Source organism: Zeus faber (assembly GCF_960531495.2).
Source record: "Zeus faber genome assembly, chromosome: 17".
Lineage (NCBI taxonomy): Eukaryota > Metazoa > Chordata > Actinopteri > Zeiformes > Zeidae > Zeus > Zeus faber.
This window is the reverse complement of record NC_137204.1, coordinates 29,685,384-29,706,757: the sequence shown is the minus strand read 5'-3', so window position 1 is coordinate 29,706,757 and position 21,374 is coordinate 29,685,384. Positions and strand designations below refer to the sequence as shown.

The 21,374-nt window shown below is 44.4% G+C and overlaps 1 protein-coding gene across 1 annotated transcript; it reads right to left on the bottom strand.

The window, feature by feature from the left end:
- Positions 1–379: 379 nt before the first annotated feature.
- fech (ferrochelatase) lies at positions 380–21,374 on the bottom strand. Its single transcript, XM_080017803.1, has 11 exons — positions 21,158–21,374; positions 20,245–20,335; positions 18,050–18,169; positions 17,031–17,179; positions 16,073–16,207; positions 13,660–13,766; positions 9,678–9,776; positions 9,089–9,196; positions 8,814–8,978; positions 4,891–4,950; positions 380–4,214 (listed from the first exon to the last, which is right to left on the bottom strand). Exons 1-11 carry the CDS (start codon positions 21,192–21,194, stop codon positions 4,080–4,082), a joined length of 1,206 nt encoding a protein of 401 aa, XP_079873929.1. The 5' UTR covers positions 21,195–21,374; the 3' UTR covers positions 380–4,079.

Below are 21,374 nucleotides of genomic sequence, written 5' to 3'. Positions count from 1 at the left end.
GTATATGTACCAAATCAGGTATACATTAATAACATATATATAAAAAAAAGTTGACTGAAGGACAACACACATCCACGACATTCCCTCTGGGGTCCGGGGACAGTGAAGGACTGGTCCAAACGCCCAGCAGGGGGTCGTAAAGCAAACCACCATTGAGTGATAATGATCCTTCATAGTGATTCTAGCTTTGGATCGAGGGAGAACAAGGAAGAGGAGGAGAGCGGTAGAAGGAAGACAGGATCAGACATGAAGGGAGGTAAAGAAGAAAAAGGTGAAGGCAAGAAAAAAAAAAGTGAAAGATGAGGGAAGAGAAACAAAGAAAAGGAGGAGACGAGGAAGAGCGACGGAACAAGGGAAGGAGGAGAGAAGGACGCCAGACTGGTTTCCAGGTTTTATTGTTTGAGGAAGACTTGATGCAGAACGAACCAAACTACGTCGTCGTGCTTGGAAAAAAAACCCAAAACAAAGCAAATAAATTAATAATCCCAAAAATAAACAAAATTAAACAAAACAAAGAAAACAACAATAAATAAACAATCCCAAAAGCAGCATCGGAAGCCGAGCGGAGCCCTGGAAATCACTAACACACAAAACATAAACAAATAAACTGGAAACTAAACAAAAACATGTCAGATCAAGACAAACCCACGGGAATTGAAACGTCCCATAATACAACACACATGCAGCGTGTGCTGTCGTCGTAGCGACTCGAGGCGCCACAATCAGCGTAAAAACAGCGGCGGCAGCGGCGGCAAACGGCCATTTCGGAAAGTTTCACCCAAGTGGGAAAAAAAGTACTCGGGAAAAAAAAAAGTCTGAATGTACACGTAAAGAAAGTACTGTCAAAAAAGTACACTTAAAGCACTGTCTGAAAGTACACGGAAGTACTGTCTGAAACTACACATAAAGTACTTTCTGAAAGTACACAGAAGTACTATCTGAAAGTACACATAAAGTCCTTTCTAAAAGTAAGTGTAAAGTACTTTCTGAAAGCACACAGAAGTACTGTCTGAAAGTACACATTAAGTACTGTCTGAAAGTACACGGAAGTACTGTTTGAAAGTACACACAAAGTACCTTCTGAAAGTACAAGTAAAGTACTGTCTGGAAGTACACAGTGTGTAGAATTTAGTGGCATCTAGTGGTGAGGTTGCAGATTGCAACCAACTGAATATATTTTCTGAGGATACACTTAAACGTGTTATCTGAGTAGCAACATAAAAGTAAATAAGCAGTACCAAAAAATAAAGTTCAAGTATACTCACAAAAAGTATAAATGGGTAGAAATATATAATAACACACTTTATCTACTAAAAAATAGACGTTTTTCCCCACTTGGTCGGGTTCAGAAAGTAAAACGTCCCGTTTCCATGTTCTTTTGCTCCACCCGTCTCCGGCTTAATGCTGATTGGCTCGATGCTAACGAGTCAAATCCACACGGTCTCCCCTAAATCCCGGAACGGAGCCGTGAAGAAGCGGCAGCTGCAAGACGCCTCAACACCGAGTTCCGAAAAAAAAAACGAGCGTTAAAGGGCGAGTCCGTTTTAAACGTGTGTTCCCATCGTTCATTACACCGGCCGCGCCCGGGGCTACGGTGCATTCCAACGGGGCAGACCGTCACGACGGAAGGAAGCGCTACGCTAAGTCGCTTTGAGGAAAGGGGGGAAACTCACATCGCAGTCCCGCACGTGCACTTCCTGTTCCCAATCTCTCACTTCCTGTTCCTGGACTCTGGCGTAAGCATTAGCCCGTTGCCAAACGAGCCAATTTGCGTCGATAAAAGCCGGGGAGACCCGATGAAATGCGTGCGGTGGCGGCCATCTTGCCCCCTGGCGTGAGACGTCAACACTTTGACGCTGTTCTCCGGTTTTCGTTGGAATGCGTGGAAGCCCGGGGAGCGGTGCGTTTCCCAGCAGGTTGTTGACATGAACAGGTATAAATGATGGAAGGAACACTTCAATCGGATTCGGAGGCCGGAACGTCATCGTTTTTGCATCTTTATCCAACACTCAGGACGAAAGACGGCCACGCCCTGGATCCCGACGCGCGGCGGACCTCCCCTTCCGGGGTTTCCTTGCTCCGGCGCGTACAAGGCCGGTGGAGAAGGCACATCATCGTGGCAAGACAGGGGGGGGGGCGGTGCATGAGGGGGGGCGCGTGAGGGGCGGGGCTCCACAGAAAACAAAAACAAAACAATGAATCAATTAAAAGAAAAAAAAAAAAATGCTGCTTTGATTTGTGTAACCTAGGTAAAAAAAAAAAGATATATGTTTTGGTGTTTGCACGGTTCAATTTTAAGTTGAGAAACGAAAAAATATATACTAAAATAAAAACAAAAATCAATATATATATATATAATTAGTACTATTATTTTTTTAAGGCAATCCAGTGACTCCAGGTTTTGTTGTGATGGAAGTGACTTCTAACCACATTTAGCATTTGACTTTTTTTTTTTTTTTTTTTTTTTTTTTTGCGACTTGACAAGGCATCATCATCATCATTATCCGGGGCGCCCTTCACCACGGCAACAAGAAGCTTCTTGTTGCCCTGGTGCAAACAGCAAACAAAGGAATTAACCCAAAACAAAAGGAAGAAACATTCATCGGACCTCCAGCTCCGCCCGCTGGCGAAAGGTTTAGCTCCACCTTCCCCAACGCTCCAGTGTAAACAGAGGAAAACAAAAAAAAGACGCCTTTTGATGGCAGCGCGTTCGCTAGCGCTAGAGGCTAACGGTGCGTTGCTTGGCTCACAAGGCTTTGACGGTGACCTACTCCGTTCCGTTTCAGTTTAAACCGATGACATATCACGGCGTCTGGCCGAGCCGTCTTTCTGCTCATCCACATTTGAAAAACGTTCTTTTTTTGTTTTTGCGTCGGGATCCAGGTGGAAGGACACGACGGGCGCTGTGCTACAGGGGGCGCTACGCTGACGCCGACTATTACCGCCCAGCCAAAAGCCATAGCCAAGAGCTAATCTGCTCGCACGTCGGAAAGCAGCTTCCACAGTCGGACGAGACGCTGGACGGAAAAAAAATAAAATAAATTTTTTTAAAGAAGTCCCGCTGTGGGATCAGAGATGGGCGGCCGGTGCCCAACACCTAAAACGACAGGCGCATAAAAATTAACTGCGAATTATAAATAATTAATATTCTATCCTTATCCTTAATCCTAGAGCGTCTGTTTACTTTTGTTTGTTTTTGTTTTTTACGAGATATGAGTCGGTTCCACCGCTGCATGGCGGGAAAGGGTCGACGCCGAAGCCGCTCCGGCGCATATCATTGGGCGGCGGGGGAGAGAACGGGGTTCCCGACGCGTATTTCCAGGGGCCGCGGGCCTCCTGCGACCGAGGCTGGGCTAACGAAAAACCGCATTGAAAACGGCGCACGGGTTAGCGCCGGGCGCGGCGTCGAAGTCGTACGGATCCGGTTCAGCCGCAGAACCTGCTGCCGGGCGTCGTCCAAACGCTCCCGCGTCCTGGGAGACCTCAGGGGCCTCGGGGACCCGGGGGGGGGGGGGGCAAACTCCAGCCCCCACCCGGTCCAGGTTTCCTTCCCCCTGCGTCCAACGTCAACGAAAAAAAAACACCAGTCGCGTGTCTGGTGTTTCTGTGGCAGGGCCGCACAAAGTCGTCTCCTGGTCTGGATGTGGCCCTGGTGCCTGTGGTTTGAGACCCCTGGTTTAGTCCGACGTGTTCAGGTAGGAAGTCGGAAAACAGATTATTCACTGAACTACCGGTGACGTGTCCCGAATTTAAACCTTCTGGACCCACGACCCCGCCCCCGATTCTATACGCACGTTAGCATCGATGCTACCTTGTTTTAGCAGGACTGGAGGGTGTGTTATGTGTGTGTGTGTGTGCGTTAAAGAGTGTGTGTTTTAATCCGTGTGTGTGTGTTTTAGTGTGTGTGTGTGTGTTTGTTTTAGTGTGTGTGTGTGTGTTTGTTTTAGTGTGTGTGTGTGTGTGTTTTAGTGTGTGTGTGTGTTTGTTTTAGTGTGTGTGTGTTTGTTTTAGTGTGTGTGTGTGTGTGTTTGTTTTAGTGTGTGTGTGTGTGTGTTTGTTTTAGTGTGTTTGTGTGTGCATCAGAGTTTCTGGCCGGAGAAGAAGGCCTTGGTGTCAGCGCAGGTAGGGTTGGTGCACAGGGGGCAGCGCAGCGTCAGCTGCCGGGAACATGGCTGCTTGGTCCTCAGGTGCGACTGGACCAGGTCGGCCAGAGCCTGGAGGCACAACAACAACACTGATCAAACAAGGACAAGTCAAGGTCAAGTCAGTCTGTTTGGAGTGCGCCTCGGTTAATCACTACACAACAAAACGACTCCAGGTTCTGTATATAACTAGACATACTAGCTATACAACTAGTCATACAACTAGCCATACTAATTATACAACTAGATATATTAGTTATAAACTGGACACACTAGTTATAAAACAACTAGACCTACTAGACTACTACTATAAAACTCATGATACTAGTTGATACAACTAGAGATAGTTATAAAACAAGTTTTACAACTCTTAATCTATATACTCTTACTTGTAATATTCGTTATCCAAGCCGTTAAACAAGTTATACAACTTGTTATACTTGTTATACTAGTTATACAACTCGTTGAACTAGTTATACAACTCGTTGAACTAGTTATACAACTCGTTATACTAGTTATACAACTCGTTATACTAGTTATACAACTTGTTATACTAGTTATACAACTCGTTCAACTAGTTATACAACTCGTTATACTAGTTATATAACTCATTATACTAGCTATGCAACTCGGTGAACTAGTAATACAACTTGTTAAACTAGTTATACAACTCGTTGAACTAGTTATACAACTTGGAAGTATTACATGTATTCAGGTTTTGGGGTTGTGTGTGAAATGATTAACCAACCTTCATGAAAAGAGGGTTTCCATTCAGAGACTCTGCTCTCCTGATGTTCTCCACGCCGCACTGGGGAGAGGGGGAGGTGGGGTTACGGTGCCGAATTCAGTCATCTAGAGGTGACACTGGCAACATGGCGGCCTCCATGGAAGAGACAGTGGCCACGAAACTCCCGTAAAACACGAAAGTCCCTCTCTAGAACCAGTGTTGGGTTTGTCCCTTCTGGGCTACTGTAGAAACATGGCGCTGCAACATGGGGGTGGAACATGCGGCCCCTACTTCCGGGTGCACCATAGTATGGACGCACCAGCAATGGCTCCGCATTCAACTGGTAGTTTTTTGTTTATTATTATTTGTATTGTTCTTATTTTTGGACGCAGTGCACTGTCGCTCTTACAATATGAACGACAAGCACTCCTGGACATCCGTTCAACACTTAATATGGACTTTTTCGCAACTTACCAGAGTACGTGCTGTGATCCCTTTGTCCTGCCACCGCTGTGTTTACCAATACGTCGACGGAGGAGGAAGAGAAGAGGCAAACGTGGTGAAATTCTATGCAGATCTCGGACGAGATACTGCAACCTGCCGCTACCGAGCATTTTACTGGCAATCGTCAATCGCTGGACAATAAAATGGAGGAACTACACGCACGGATTAACTTCCAGCGGGACATCGCAAACTGCTGTGAGCTGGCGTTCACAGAAACCTGGCTGGACGCTACTTTGCTGGACTCTGCCGTTACTCCAGCTGGATTTTCCATCTACCGGCACGACAGAACCACAAAGTCAGGTAAAGGCAGAGGCGGTGGGGTCTGCATTATGGTAAACTCTCGCTGGGGTTCGGATATATCAGTACTTTCGAAAGACCACTCTCCGGACGTGAAGCTCTCAACTATAAAAGTCCGTCCCTTCTCCCTCCCGCGGGAATTCAGCTTCGCTATAATCACGGCAGCTTACATGCCCCCGCAGGCGGATAAAAGGTGCGCGTTAGAGGACCTTCACGAAGTAATCAATGGACTGGAGAACGCTCACCCTGAGGCAGCTTCTATTGTTTGTGGCAAATTCAATAGGGCGATTATGAGGAAGGTTTTGCCTAAATATCACCAGCATAACTTTCCTAACAGGGGTGATCAGACTCTCGACCATTGTTATTCAAAAACTACAGGACAGCTACAAACCCCTCCCCCGCCCTGCCTTCGGTTGGGCGGATCACACCTCTATTCTTCTCCTACCAACCTACAGACAACGATAAAAGCAAAGAAAACCGGTTTGTCGGACAGTCCAACACTGGAGTGAGGATCCACTGCCGCTCTCCAGGACTGTATCAAAACCACGGACTGGCAGATGCAGACTCTGTCTCAGCCTACATCTCCAAGTGCATTGATGACGTCGTCCCAAGAGTCAAGGTCAGGACTTTCCCCAACCAGAAGCCCTGGGTTAATAGTGATGTCTGTGCTAAGCTCAGAGCATGGTCCTCCGCCTATAGCTCTGGGGACCTGAAGGCCTTGAGGAAGTCTAGATATGACCTTCGGAAAGCCATCAGAGGTTCCAAAAGAGCCTACAGGGACAAGCTGCAGTCGGATTACCACAGTTCCGACCCCTGATGCATGTGGTGTGGACTGCGCACCATCACAGACTAAAAAGAGAGAAACAGGAGTGATGCCCAGCCAGCCGCCTTTCTTTCCGATGAACTCAACACCTTCTACACACGGTTTGAGGCGAGCAACACCATACCGGCTGCAAGGCTAGCAGAGGACCAGGATGACTGCACTCTGTTCCTGTCTACGGCTGACATGAGGAGAGCTCTTAAAAGAGTAAACCCTCAGAAATCTCCAGGGCCTGGTGGCGTTCCAGGCCATGTCCTCAGAGCGTGCACCGACCAGCTGGAGGAGGTATTCACCTCCATATTCAGCCTCTCCCTGATCCAGTCTACAGTCCCCACCTGCTTCAAACAGACAACCATTGTCCCGGTACCAAAGAAACAACCCATTACCTGCCTGAATGACTATCGCCCCGTAGCACTGACCTCTACCATCATGAAGTGCTTCGAGCCGCTAGTCAGAACCCACATCTGTGCCTCCCTTCCTGACACCCTGGACCCCCTTCAATTTGCATATCGCCCGAACAGATCTACGGGCGACGCCATCGCCCTGGCAGTGCACACCACCCTCTCCCACCTGGACAAGAGCAACACATACGTGAGGATGCTGTTTGTAGATTACAGCTCAGCATTCAACACAATTGCTTGTTCCCAAGCTCAGGATCCTGGGTCTTAACACCTCCCTCTGTAACTGGATCCTGGACTTTCTGACGGCAGACCCAAGGTGGAGAGAATGGGACATCTCTCCTCCTCTGCACTGACCCTGGGCACTGGAGCCCCCCGCAGGGCGGCGTACTCGGTCCCCTCCTGTACGCCCTGTTCACACATGACTGTGTGGCCACGCGCAGCACCAACACCATCCTGAAGTTTGCGGATGACACCACCATCCTAGGTCTCATCTCCAACAACGATGAGTCCTCCTACAGAGAGGAGCTCAGCGTCTTGGCAATATGGTGCCAGGATAACCTATCTCTCAACGTCTGCAAGACTAAAGAGATAATGGTGGACTACAAGAAACGACAGCGGGGGGGGCCCGCCCCCATCCACATCGACGGAGCTGAAGTGGAGAGAGTCTCCCGCTTCAAGTTCCTCGGTGTGTCCATCAGTGATGACCTCTCCTGGTCCAGGCAATCGGACGTGACAATAAAAACTGCCCAAAGGCGCCTTTTCTTCCTGGGGAGACTCAAAAGGTTTGGCATGTCCGTCAGGACTCTCACCAGCTTCTACCGATGCACCACTGAGGGCATTCTTACCGGCCGCATCACCGCCTGGTACGGCAGCTGCTCCGCTGCTGATCGCCAGGCGCTCCAGAGGGCGGTGAGACAGCGGAGCGCCTCATTGGCTGCCACCTCCCCTTCATGCAAGGCATCTTCCGCACACTACGCCTCAGGAAAGCACGGAAAACCATAAAGGACGACAGCCACCCAGGCTACGGACAGTTCAGGCTGCTGCCGTCTGGTAAACGTTAGTGGAGCATCCGGGCACGGACGACCAGCCTCACCAACACTTCTTACCCTCGGGCCATCAGGCTTCTCAACCTGCAACATCTGTAGTCACCTCTGTCAATTAAATGTACGTCACCACAATTACATGTACACGTCCAGCAGCACTGCTTCACTTTATATTTATATCCATGTCTTGTGCAGTAGACTGAGCTATTTCTGTTGGAACTGCTACAATGTTCCAATTATTTTAGTTTCCATTTTAGGTTTATTTTTCTTATTTTAATTTTATGTACATACACTGCAACCTCTTGCCCGTATTTGTAACAGCGACTCTTACTTTTTTTTATATTTGACTCTTATTTTATTAAAAAAAAAAAAAGATTTCCACCTTATATTTGCCTTGTTATTTTATCTTTTTATGCCCACGACGCAGTTGTTGCCTTTCATGCCCCAAGAATTTCATTGTACCGAATTACCTTGTGTTATATTGTACACTTGACAAATAAAACACTTTGAACTTTGCAACATGGTGGTGCAACATGTCGGTGCAACATGGCGCTGCAACATTGTGGCCTCCGTGAAGTGTACCAACTCCCTATGTAGATAAAGGCGTCATTCTAAGGAAACGCCAACATAACGATTCTTATTTTCATGGGATTATACACTTATTAAAACATACTTGTCAATATTATATTCCATTTCTGACAAGTCCGTTCCCCAAACCCTACACATTGCACCTTCAAAACATTTGATGTGATCGACTTGGATTCGCCCGGTCACAGTTTGTTCTACTGTCCGGAGGCTTAGTGGAAAACATGTCCGCCTGTGGAGCTGGACCACGGACACCCACACACCCACAGCCACACCCACACACCCACACCCTACCTCCTCGCCCAGCACTTGTCCGTACTCGATGTCCAGCTCGTGCAGCGTCTCGATGTGGTCCGAGGTGAAGGCGATGGGAACCAGCAGCAGGTTCTTCTTCCCTCGCTCACATAGGCCTTTGATCACCTCGTCTGTTTGGGGCCCAAGCCACGCCATGGGGCCCACCTGGGGGACAGGTGACGGGACCGTCAGGTGAAGTGGAGGAATTCCACTTTGTGATTTTTAAATTGATCTGCGGTCTTTTGGTAGACGCTTCTCTATTGACGCGCACGTACCTTGGACTGCCACACCAGCCTGTAGGGGTTGCAGTATCCCAGCCGCTCCATCACTCTCTGCACTGTGGCGCCGACCTCCTGGGGGTAGGGGTCGCCCCGGTTCACCACCTACACACACACACACACACACACACACACACACACACACACACACACACACACACACACACACACACACACACACACACACACACACACACACACACACACACACACACACACAGTCATACTTGGCATGGCCCCGCCCCTAACCCTATGTAAAGCCACTGCGGAGCTCTGCTGCTCCGATCAGAGGGATCTTTTTGAAACCCCTGTTTTAAGTAACCCGGTTCGTTTCATTCACCCAACTCATTTTTTACTTAACTTTATTTTTGCTTTACAGGGAGTTTAAAGACTATTTAATGACTTTTAAGGGCTAATATCTGTACTCTTAAGTAAGGAGGCTTTTTAGACGCTTCCATAATAGACTTGGTCCCAAACTAAAATGGGACCGGATCTCAGAGTGTGTGCCGTGTCCTCCATTGTATTTAGCTGCACGTGCAGCAGTCGTAGTGAGCTGAGGATCTAGTGTATACAGTATATAACGTACGGCCATGGGCAGGGAGTGAGCCGAGAACAGGATCACCACGTCGTCTCTCTTTTCTTCCGGAAACTTCAGCAGCTCGTTGCGGATGTGTTCGGCAAAACACTGTGGAAAAAGCAAACAAACAACAACAAATAAACAACAAACAACATAGAACAGGAAAACAGCATCAGAGGCAACAAAAAAAAAGTAAGGCTCTAGACTCTAAAGGTAATATTTTGTATTCAGACACAGCTAGGATGGCAAGTAGGTAGGTTAGTAGGTAAGTAATTAGGGTAGGTTAGTAGATAGGAATATGGGTAAGTAGGTCGGAGGGTCGGTAAGTAGGGACGCAAGTAGATAGGGAGGGTTAGTAGGTAAGTAGGGGGTAAGTAGGTAGGTAGGTTAGTAGGTTGGTAAGTAGATAAGCAGGTAGGTAAGTAATTTGGTAGGTAGTTTAGTAGGAAGTAGGGGGGAGTGAATACATAGGTAGGTAGAAATATGGGTAGGTTGGTAAGTAGGTTGGAAGGTAGGTAAGTAGGGAAACAAGTAGATAGGCAGGTTAGTAGGGGTTAAGTAGGTAAGTAGATGATTAGGTAGGTAAGTAAGTAGGCAGGTTGGTAGGTAGGCAGGTTAGTAGATAGGTATATTGGTAGGTATTGATAGGTATATCAGTAGGTTGGAAGGTTGGTAAGTAGGGAGGAAAGGAGATAGGTCGGTAGGTAGGTATGTGAGTAAGTAGATAGGTAGGTTAGTAGGTTGATATGTAGGTAATTAAGTAAATAAGACCAGAAGTGGACAAATTTGTTGGTACCCTTACAGCTCATTGAAACAATGCTTCATTCCTCCTGAAAGGTGATGAAATTAAAAGCAATTTTCTCATGTATACTTGCATGCCTTTGGTATTCCTTAGAGTAAAGCAAAGAAACTGAAAATAGATAAATTATTGCAAAAGAGATCAATTCTATTCTAAAATGGCCTGGAAAAATTTGTTGGTACCCTTCGAGATTTCATTGTGCCCTGCAGATTCAACACTCTGTGCCAGACGCAGCAAAGCAGCCCCAAAACATAACCAAGCCTCTTCCGTGTTTCACAGTAGGTGTGGTGTTCTTTTCTTTGAAAGCTTCATTTTTTCGTCTATGAACATAGAGCTGATGTGACTTGCCAAAAAGCTCCAGTTTTGACTAATCTGTTCAACGAACATTCTCCCAGAAGCATTGTGGCTTGTCAATATGCATTTTAGCAAATTCCTGTCTGGCTTTTTTATATTTATCTTTCAAAAGTGGAGTCCTCCCAGGTCTTCTTCAATGGAGCCCACTGACACTCAAAAAGCGACGGATGGCGCGATCATACACTGATGTACTTTGACCTTGTGAGTTCAGCTTGTACCTTTTTGGGGGGGGGTCCTTTTTCTACCATTCACACTATCCTTCTGTTTAATCTGGGGTCTACTTTCCTCTTGTGGCTGTGTCCAGGAAGGTTGGCTACAGTTCCATGGACCATAAACTTTTTAATAATATTTGCAACTGTAGTGACGGGAACATCAAGCTGCTTGGAGATGGTCTTGTAGCCTTTACCTTTAACATGCTTGTCTATCATTTTCTTTCCGATCTCCCCAGACAGCTCTCGATTTTGCTTTCTCTGGTCCATGTTCAGTGTGGTGCACACCATGACACCAAACAGCAGACCACTTTCCTCCATTTAAATAGGCTGAAAGACTGATTATAAGATTGAAGACTTGTGATACCAATTAAAGAAAACAGTTAGTTTGAAAAATCACTTTAAACCAATTATTTGTAATCTTTTCTAAGGTGTACCAACAGATCTGTCCAGGCCATTTCAGAATATAATTGATCTTTTTAGCAGTACGATATCTCTTTTCACAGTTTCTTTGTTTCAATGAGCTGTAAGGGTACCAACAAATTTGTCCACGTCTGTAGGTAGGTAAGTAGGTAGACAGGTGAGTTAGTAGGTAGGTTAGTAGATAAGTAAGTAAGTAGATAGGTAGGTTAGTGGGTAGGTAAGTAGATAAGTAGGTAGGTTAGTAGGTAAGTGGGGGGTAAGAAGATAGGTAGGTAAGTAAGTAGGTATATAGATCCGTAAGTAGATAAGTAGGTAGACTGGTGGGTAAGTAGATAGGTCGGTAAGTAAGTAGGTATATAGATCCGTAAGTAGATAGATTGGTAGGTAAGTAGATAGGTCAGTAAGTATGTAGGTATATAGGTCCGTATATGGGTTGGTGGATCAGATGTTAGGTAAGTAGGCAAGTAGGTTAGTCGGGGTAAGTATGCAAGTAGGTAAGTACCTAGTAGGTAGTTAAGTAAGTAAGTAGGTATATGGGGAGGTGGGTCAGATGTTAGGTAAGTAGGCAAGTCGGTTAGTAGGGGGAAAGTCCATAAGTATCTTTGAAATATGTTTTATATAAGAAAACAGCTGTTTTGTATGTTATGTAGCTTTTAAAACACATTGCCTCTCAGAGCTCACACTGTATTGTCAAGAGCAGATCCCATTCCATCGTCACTCAACCTTGTGTGGAGATAAGGATAACCCCAGGGGGCGTGACAGAGCATTGTGGTTTGTTTTAAAGCACAGTAAGATTGTCCCTGTGTGACTGAGTTTGACTGTTAAACCAGTAAATGAGAGAAACACCTGGGGATATGGTTGAGGGGGCAGAGTCCTGAAAATGACAAGCTGACCAATGGGACACAACCTTTCTTCTCTACATAGGCCTCTTCAACAGAGGCAAGGGCAGACTGATCAGATCACTGTTTTGAAGTACATCTATCTTTCTCTTTATTCTGCAGAATAAATATCTTGAATACTCAGTTTGTTTTCCTGTAGCTGGCAGATTTACCTCACCCACCACGCATTGAGAATTCTCCAACAGTAGTTGGGGAGTTAGGTAAGTAGGTTGGTTCAGAATCAGAATCTGAATCAGAAATACTTTAATAATCCCAGGGGGAAATTACTTAAAAGTAGGTCAGTACCCCCTACTAACCTACTTGGTTAGTAGGGGGGTAAGTACATAAGTAGGTAGGTAGGTAGGTTAGTAGGTAATAGGGGGGTTAGTAGATAAGTAGATAGGTAGGTAGGGCGTAAGTAGATAAATAGGTTAAGGTAGATAAGTAGGGAATTAATAAAAATGAGTCATTTTAGTATGAATTAAGTCTTTAATGTGTTCAAATCACTTCAAATGATGCTCTAATCTCCAAATGACCCCCGCCCGCCCCTCGTTCTAAAAAAACACCTAAAAACATCACATCTCCGTCTAAAAATACGGGCCTGGCGTCACAGGTTACCGTGGCAACCACACTCAGGGACTTGGGGCCTCGTTAGTTTCCGTGGCGACCGGCGGCCGACCACTTGGCAGCGTCTGATGGCTTTTTTGTTTTCCACTCTGAGTGAAACCACTTTGGCTTTGTGGGAATAGTTGGAAACTCTGCATATTCTTATTTTAATTTTACAATAAGTCAAACAAGTTCAGTTAAACAGACTTAAGAGAGAATCGGACTTTCACAATAAGAGTTGACTGCCTGTGAAGTATATTTACATGTATGAGGGACTTGTCATTAGTCAAGTCAGGGCATGATGCACAAACAATTAGTGTTAAGAACAAGCTTCACGTTCTGAAAAAATAGAATATACATTTAAATTAATAAAAAAACAATGTTATATATATATAAAAATAAAATAAAATTTTAAGGAGAACTTAAATTGCCAGATATACACAAATAGCCCAAAAAAATAACACAACCCAAATAGTCAAATATATAGAAATGTACAGAATATACTAAATCTGATCCTATGCACAGGACGAATTATTGGAATGAGCATATAACGTATACATTACAGATCATTAATGTGTACTTAGAAGTTATTGCTATTTGTAAAGTGTTATAACTGTGTTCTTGCACATACATTGCACTTATAAGCTCTGTGATATTTGTCAAAAAATGTCAAATTAACTACGACTCAATAATAAGTCTGTGTGGGTGTATGTGTTACCCACCTCCACCAGCAGGGGGTGTGTGGGCCACCGGTCGATGACACTCCACCGCATCCTGGGCCGGTCTGCTCTGTTGCTATAGTAACGGTAGATGGCGTTTAAACTGCTGCCTGTTTGAAAACAAGAAGAAAAAAAAAAGTCAAATAATAATTACATTCCAAAACTTCTCTTTCCATTTTAAAATCAGGCTGAACCAGTATGAAGCCAGGTCCACGTTTCCATGACAACGCTTTTCCACGATGTTTGAGTGTTTTTTTTGGAAAAGTGCAAACACACACATGCGAACAAAGTGTGTGTGTGTGTGTGTGTGTGTGTGTGTTATCAGACAGCGGCAGGGCGGTTGGGTGTGGTGATGACATACTAGTTATAAACTAGACATACTAGTTACACAACTAGTCATAGTAGTTATAAAACTAGTTACAGTGGGGAAAAAAAGTATTTAGTCAGCCACCAATTGTGCAAGTTCTCCCACTTAAAAAGATGAGAGAGGCCTGTTATTTTCATCATAGGTTCACTTCGACTATGAGAGACAAAACGAGAAAAAAAAAAATCCAGAAAATCACATTGTCTGATTTTTTAATAATTTATTTGCAAATTATGGTGGAAAATAAGTATTTGGTCAATGACAAAAGTTCATCTCAATACTTTGTTATATACCCTTTGTTTGCAATGACAGAGGTCAAACGTTTTCTATAAGTCTTCACAAGGTTTTCACACACTGTTGCTGGTATTTTGGCCCATTCCTCCATGCAGATCTCCTCTAGAGCAGTGATGTTTTGGGGCTGTCGCTGGGCAACACAGACTTTCAACTCCCTCCAAAGATTTTCTATGGGGTTGAGATCTGGAGACTGGCTAGGCCACTCCAGGACCTTGAAATGCTTCTTACGAAGCCACTCCTTCGTTGCCCGGGCGGTGTGTTTGGGATCATTGTCATGCTGAAAGACCCAGCCACGTTTCATCTTCAATGCCCTTGCTGATGGAAGGAGGTTTTCACTCAAAATCTCACGATACATGGCCCCATTCATTCTTTCCTTTACACGGATCAGTCGTCCTGGTCCCTTTGCAGAAAAACAGCCCCAAAGCATGATATTTCCACCCCCATGCTTCACAGTAGGTATGGTGTTCTTTGGATGCAACTCAGCTTTCTTTCTCCTCCAAACACGACAAGTTGAGTTTTTACCAAAAAGTTCTATTTTGGTTTCATCTGACCATATGACATTCTCCCAATCCTCTTCTGGATCATCCAAATGCTCTCTAGCAAACTTCAGACGGGCCTGGACATGTACTGGCTTAAGCAGGGGGACACGTCTGGCACTGCAGGATTTGAGTCCCTGGCGGCGTAGTGTGTTACTGATGGTAGCCTTTGTTACTTTGGTCCCAGCTCTCTGCAGGTCATTCACTAGGTCCCCCCGTGTGGTTCTGGGATGTTTGCTCACCGTTCTTGTGATCATTTTGACCCCACGGGGTGAGATCTTGCGTGGAGCCCCAGATGGAGGGAGATTATCAGTGGTCTTGTATGTCTTCCATTTTCTAATAATTGCTCCCACAGTTGATTTCTTCACAAGCTGCTTACCTATTGCAGGTTCAGTCTTCCCAGCCTGGTGCAGGTCTACAATTTTGTTTCTGGTGTCCTTTGACAGCTCTTTGGTCTTGGCCATAGTGGAGTTTGGAGTGTGACTGTTTGAGGTTGTGGACAGGTGTCTTTTATACTGATAACGAGTTCAAACAGGTGCCATTAATACAGGTAACGAGTGGAGGACAGAGGAGCCTCTTAAAGAAAAAGTTACAGGTCTGTGAAAGCCAGAAATCTTGCTTGTTTGTAGGTGACCAAATACTTCTTTTACCGAGGAATTTACCAATTAATTAATTAAAAATCCTACAATGTGATTTCCTGGATTCTTTCCCCCCATTCTGTCTCTCATAGTCGAAGTGCACCTATGATGAAAATAACAGGCCTCTCTCATCTTTTTAAGTGGGAGAACTTGCACAATTGGTGGCTGACTAAATACTTTTTTGCCCCACTGTGTGTGTGTGTGTGTATATATATATATATATATATATATAATGTAAATATAATGTATATAGTAGTGTGTATATGTATATGTTATATGTATATATAACGTATATAGTAGTGTGTATATGTAGATGTATATTACATTACATTGATCAGAGGCTTTCATCCAAAGCCACTTACAATTATTCAAACAGCGACGGACGCAGCCATCAGGAGCAATGAGGGGTTAAGTGTCTTGCTCAAGGACACTACAGCATGCTAGCAGGAGGAGCCTGGGATCCAACCAGCAACCTTTAGATGACTAGACCACCTGCTCTACCGCCTGAGCTACCGTCCCCATATGTATATGTTATAGGTGTATATCATGTATATAGCAGTGTGTACATGTGTTACCATGGTTACCTGTGGTGGAGCAGCTGTACTGGGGGTACTGGGTGAAGGCCACGGCTCGCTCTATCCCGTCCTTCTCCATCTCCTCGATGGCCTCCTCCGTCAGCGGGTGGACGTAGCGGAAGCCGATGTAGAACTTGTGAGGAGCTGGAAGGAAGATGGAAAGACGGAGAAATCAAGGACTTCAAACTCAGGGAGCCTGGAGCAGCCACCTTGCCTGGAACCTTGAAAATGAGTCCAAGATATTTGTAAATCAAAGAGCCGGGCCACGGTGCTGCGTGACCAGCCTCTGCCTGGGCCTTATCCCTCAACATCAGGTGTCAGTTATTCTGCGGCGTTATCAGCGAGGTGGTGAGCGCAGGGTGGAGGAGGTGGAGGAAACTCCTCCTTTATCTCTGAACAGCACGTGGACGTCAAGCTGAAGCTGCCGCTGCGTCTCAACACGGTGCAGCTAAAGCACAGCAACATCCACCTGAGTCTGCTTTAGCGGTGGTTTGCCATTCACGCCTTTATTTTGAAAGAGCAACCGGCAGAATCTGCCAGAAAATATCAACCAGTTTTCTTAACCGTATATATATATATATATATATATATATATATACATACATACACACACAGAACACTATAAATATGATAATAATAATAATAATAATAGCATATATATAATAACAATATATAACAGTATTTAAATATTAATCATATATAACAATATATATAATAACAATATATAACACTATAAAGATAATAATAATATATAACAGTATATATAATAAATATATAACAGGAGATCCAAATGAATATCCATGTTATTCACTTCACTGTCTCTGGTTTCATGTTATAATGAACCCCCCCCCCCCCCCCCCCACACACACACACACACACACACACACACACACACACACACACACACACACACACACACACACACACACACACACACACACACACACACACACACACACACACACACCGGTCTCAGGGCTCATCTGGTCCAGCAGCTTGACCATGCCCTCCCCCTGCATGGAGGTCCAGTGCTTGATGGGGGACCCTCCTCCGATGCGGCTGTACTGCTCCTGGATCTTGGGGGTCCGCCGCTTGGCGATGAACGGACCCAGTTTGCTGCAGAGTGACACAGGGGTTTGGTCGGTCATGTCCAGTTCATTTTACATTGTAAGAGTTGAAACAGTTTTAACAGGTCACTTTGTCTTCCAGTTTCCTCATAATAATAACTAAGAACAAACAACAAATAATAATAATAAAAATAATAAATAAATAATAATACAGTTATAATAACATTATAATATTAATAATAATAATCACAAATAAATAATAATAAAAAAATATAATTATAATATTAATATTAATAATAATAAATAAACAATAATACAATTTATTATTATTATTATTATTATTATTATTATTATTATTATTATTATTATTAATAATAATAATAATAATCCCCTGCAGTTGGACACAAACTGGATCCGCCTGCTGGGGGGGTTCTTCTTGGTGACCAGCTGTCTGTACGTTCTCTCTTGGGTTCGAGTGGAATTCTCACAGGAATCATTTAATGAGTCAAAAAGAGTTATTTTGGTGGAATGTGAAAGTGTCACATTGAATATGAATTATCCCACACGCCTGAGTCTTCCTGTCCTTGTTTGTGAGCTCAGTGTTTATTTTCAGTTTGTCAGTCCAAGCTTCACTTAGAGCGGCTGCAGTGCCAAGTCGTTTGAAAGATTTGTTCTGGATCAACAAATCTTTCATCCCCCACAACAACAACAACAACAACAGATAACAGTGGGCTCGGATTCATGTTTTTAATGTTGTCAACCCAACTTTTACCTGTTATGTTTTTATTTAAATGCCTTTATTCTTCTTTACTTTTATATAATATACGTTATGTGAGATGCAGGGCAGCGATTTGCCCCTGAGCATTCAGTGAAATGTGCCGTAGGCCACGCCCCCTTCTCGGACTTGGAACCCACTTACTTCTGCACAGGAAGCTTCATGAGGTCGGTGTCCATGAAGAGGCGGAGCAGGAAGTCGTGCACGTCCTCCAGCTTCTCGGGTCCACCCATGTTCAGCATGAGGATGCCCGTCTTGGCTTTCCTGGAAAGATCAAAATATATAACAACAACAACAACAACACCACCACCGTCATTTATTTACCTGGACTGCAGTGGGTACCAGGCCTTGATTTGAAGTAGGATTATGTATCTAGTTCCCTCTGTTTAATAAATATATTTGATCATATTTTAGTATGAATTTTAAATCAAACTCGCGTCTGGGTGCCATTGCGTGCCGACACATGTATGGTGACAAAATAGAGCACTAGTAGCTCGCTACACTGAAAGTCCCACTTGTGGTGGAAGCCAACGAGGAGATTGCAGTTTCCGGGGTAGGCCTTGAAGGCACCACTTCCTGCTCTGAGCTCTCGAGAGCGGCAGCGCTCGGGGCGTTCGGCCCCAGAAGTGAGCTGCAATCTGCTACCCAGCGGCAGGAAACGGAGTATATTGAATACATCTACAATAAAAACACACTGTTTTTATTTGCTTTGTTTGGGGGAGGCGCTCCGCACCAGAACAGCACCGCAACGCCGTTCAGTTTCCCCCCGATCTGCATTTGAGGCAGGCTTTGATTTGTTAATGTAGACTACGCTGAAATTTATTAGAGGCCCCGTTTTTATTTGATGGATTACGGTCAAATTTAAAAAAAAAAATGTAATCGAATCGACAAATTGTCTGAAAATGTTCATCCTAGTTCTCTGCATGATGGTGTATATTATCGTTTATTAAAGTCTGGAAGTATTTGTTTCCAGACATTTATACATAAACTATGTATTGATTATTATCATTATTCATATTCTGGAGGGGAAAGGGAGTGGATGTACATTTTAATCACATTGAAAATGCACTTCATTATTTTTTTATTTTTAAATCAGTTCAAATCTAAGTGTTACAGAAAAAACGTGGAAGAATACAATCACATGATGATATCTTATACTTTGACATTTCACATTCTTTGGTTCATTTTTAGGTTCACTGTAGATCTACATTTTTTTTTATTCTTAATACTTTTATTGTTTTTGTTATTATTGTCTATTTGATGTGAGCTGCTGCGACCATGGTTGAAATGAATGAACTAAGTATATATCTTTCATATAATAACTACAATGACAATCAACCAGTAAATATTCCTTTTTTACACATTTTTCCATTAATCCAGTTTGTTGTGGCGAGGTTTGCTGCGTTGTTACACATCATTAGCATTAAAATATACAGAGAATAAAATAGAATAAAAAGTGAGGTAAAAATACTAATAAAAACTTTAAAATATGAAGTTCAAATTCTCAAATATTCATATGAGGATATATAAAAATGTACAGGATATTACAAATAATAATAATCCTAATATAATGAAATATATATTTTTATAATTATTACTACGTATTACCTTTGCCTATTACAGTTTGTACAGTTTAATACATCATATTACAAATATATTATTATTCTGCTTTCCCACTAAAGAAACTAACTCCCGGATCAAAGAGTGTCCTAAAAAAAGATGAGGGCCTCATTTAGCAAGGAACCCGAGACGTAAGCAGGCTAAAGCTAAAGTGTGTGTGTGTGCGTGTACCTGTTTTGTGTGTGTACCTGTTTTTTGTGTGTGTGTGTGTGTACCGGTTTTTATGTGTGTGTGTGTGTGCATCAGTTTGTGTGTGTGTACCTGTTTTTTGTGTGTGTGTGTACCGGTTTTTATGTGTGTGTGTGTGCATCAGTTTGTGTGTGCGTGTACCAGTTTTTGTATGTGTGTGTACCTGTTTTCCTGTGTGTGTGTGTGTGTGTATGTGTGTTTTGTGTATGTGTGTTTTGTGTGTGTGTGTGTCTGTGTATGTGTGTTTTGTGTATGTGTGTTTTGTGTATGTGTGTTTTGTGTGTGTGTGTGTGTACCTGTTTTGTGTGTGTGTGTGTGTCTGTGTATGTGTGTTTTGTGTGTGTGTGTACCTGTTTTGTGTATGTGTATGTGTGTGTACCTGTTTTGTGTATGTGTGTGTGTGTGTGTGTGTGTGTGTGTGTTTTGTGTGTGTGTGTGTGTTTTGTGTGTGTGTGTGTGTATGTGTATGTGTGTGTGTGTGTACCTGTTTTGTGTATGTGTGTGTGTGTGTGTTTTGTGTGTGTGTGTACCTGTTTTCGTGTGTGTCTGGCGCTGTGCTCTGTGCCAGCGCGGCGGCAGTCGACTGTTTCCTCAGAGCGACACCGAGGCTGCTCCTGGCAACTGGGAAGCACCAGGAAAACACTTAATACCGGGACCCGCCCAGCACCACCAGCACCACCAGCACCAGCAGCACCAGCAGCACCACCAGCACCAGCAGCAGCAACAGCGTGATACAGGTGGTGCTGGGAGCCCGGCAGAGAAAAGCTGACTGGACGGTGCGTCAGCGAAGCAAACATGAAATAAAAATTCCAGTTGAATGAAACAAAAATAAAACATGTTACACATAAATAATAGTCAACATCGATAAGCTAAAATAAAACACAACTTCCAAATGAATGAAACAGTATTTAAAAAAACATAATATAATATGTGCATTAAAAAACACAGGTGAAGTTTGTCAGCAGCAGCTGAAAGAAGGTAAATGCACCTGGTTCCAGACCAACGAGCCGCTCCCCGCGGAGGCTGCAGCGCCGCGGCGCCGCCACCAGGGGGAGGGTTACGCAAGTTAAGGAAATGGGAATTGTGTAACTGAGGGACACGCAGCGCTCGGGGGCTTCGGTGCAAAGTGTTTCCCCTGCGCCGCCCGGGGCCGGGCCCGCCGCCGCCCGGGCTTCGGACCCGGGCGCAAACCCGGGTTCGAGCCGGGCTTAAAACCCGGAATAAGCCCGTTACGCAACGTCCCGGCGGCCGGTAGCGTAGCAGTCAATGTCAGCGGCATGTGCTGCACGCACACACACAAACACACACACACACACACACTTTTCATTCACAAGGTCGTGCACGGTCGCAGGAATATGAATTTGAATATTAATATGAATATAATATTTCTTTTGTTTTGGTATTGTTTATGAGAAGTGCGGAGTTTGGAGCCGACAAACTCACAGTGGAGGAGCCTGACGGCGCTGCCCAGGACTGTCATGCTGGAATGTCCGATTGTGCCCCGAACGCCTCCTCCGCCTTCTTCCTCGTCCTCCTCTTCCCGTCGAGTTTCCCTTTTCTTTCTCCCCCGGTTTGTGGTTCTTGTTTCGGGGGGTGGGGGCGGAAGGAGGCTCGGTCCGGCTCCTCCGACTCTGGCTCGGAGGTGGCGGCGGCTGCAGGA

What these genes read in the sequence shown, in the direction of transcription:
- fech (XM_080017803.1), bottom strand. Translation starts at nt 21,194, where the DNA reads ATGACAGTCCTGGGCAGCGCCGTCAGGCTCCTCCACT. An exon ending in ATGAAGCTTCCTGTGCAGAA is followed by an intron (nt 17,180 to 18,049) that starts GTAAGTGGGTTC and finishes GTCACTCTGCAG; the next exon opens with CAAACTGGGTCCGTTCATCG. An exon ending in GGCTGGTGTGGCAGTCCAAG is followed by an intron (nt 8,979 to 9,088) that starts GTACGTGCGCGT and finishes CCTGTCCCCCAG; the next exon opens with GTGGGCCCCATGGCGTGGCT.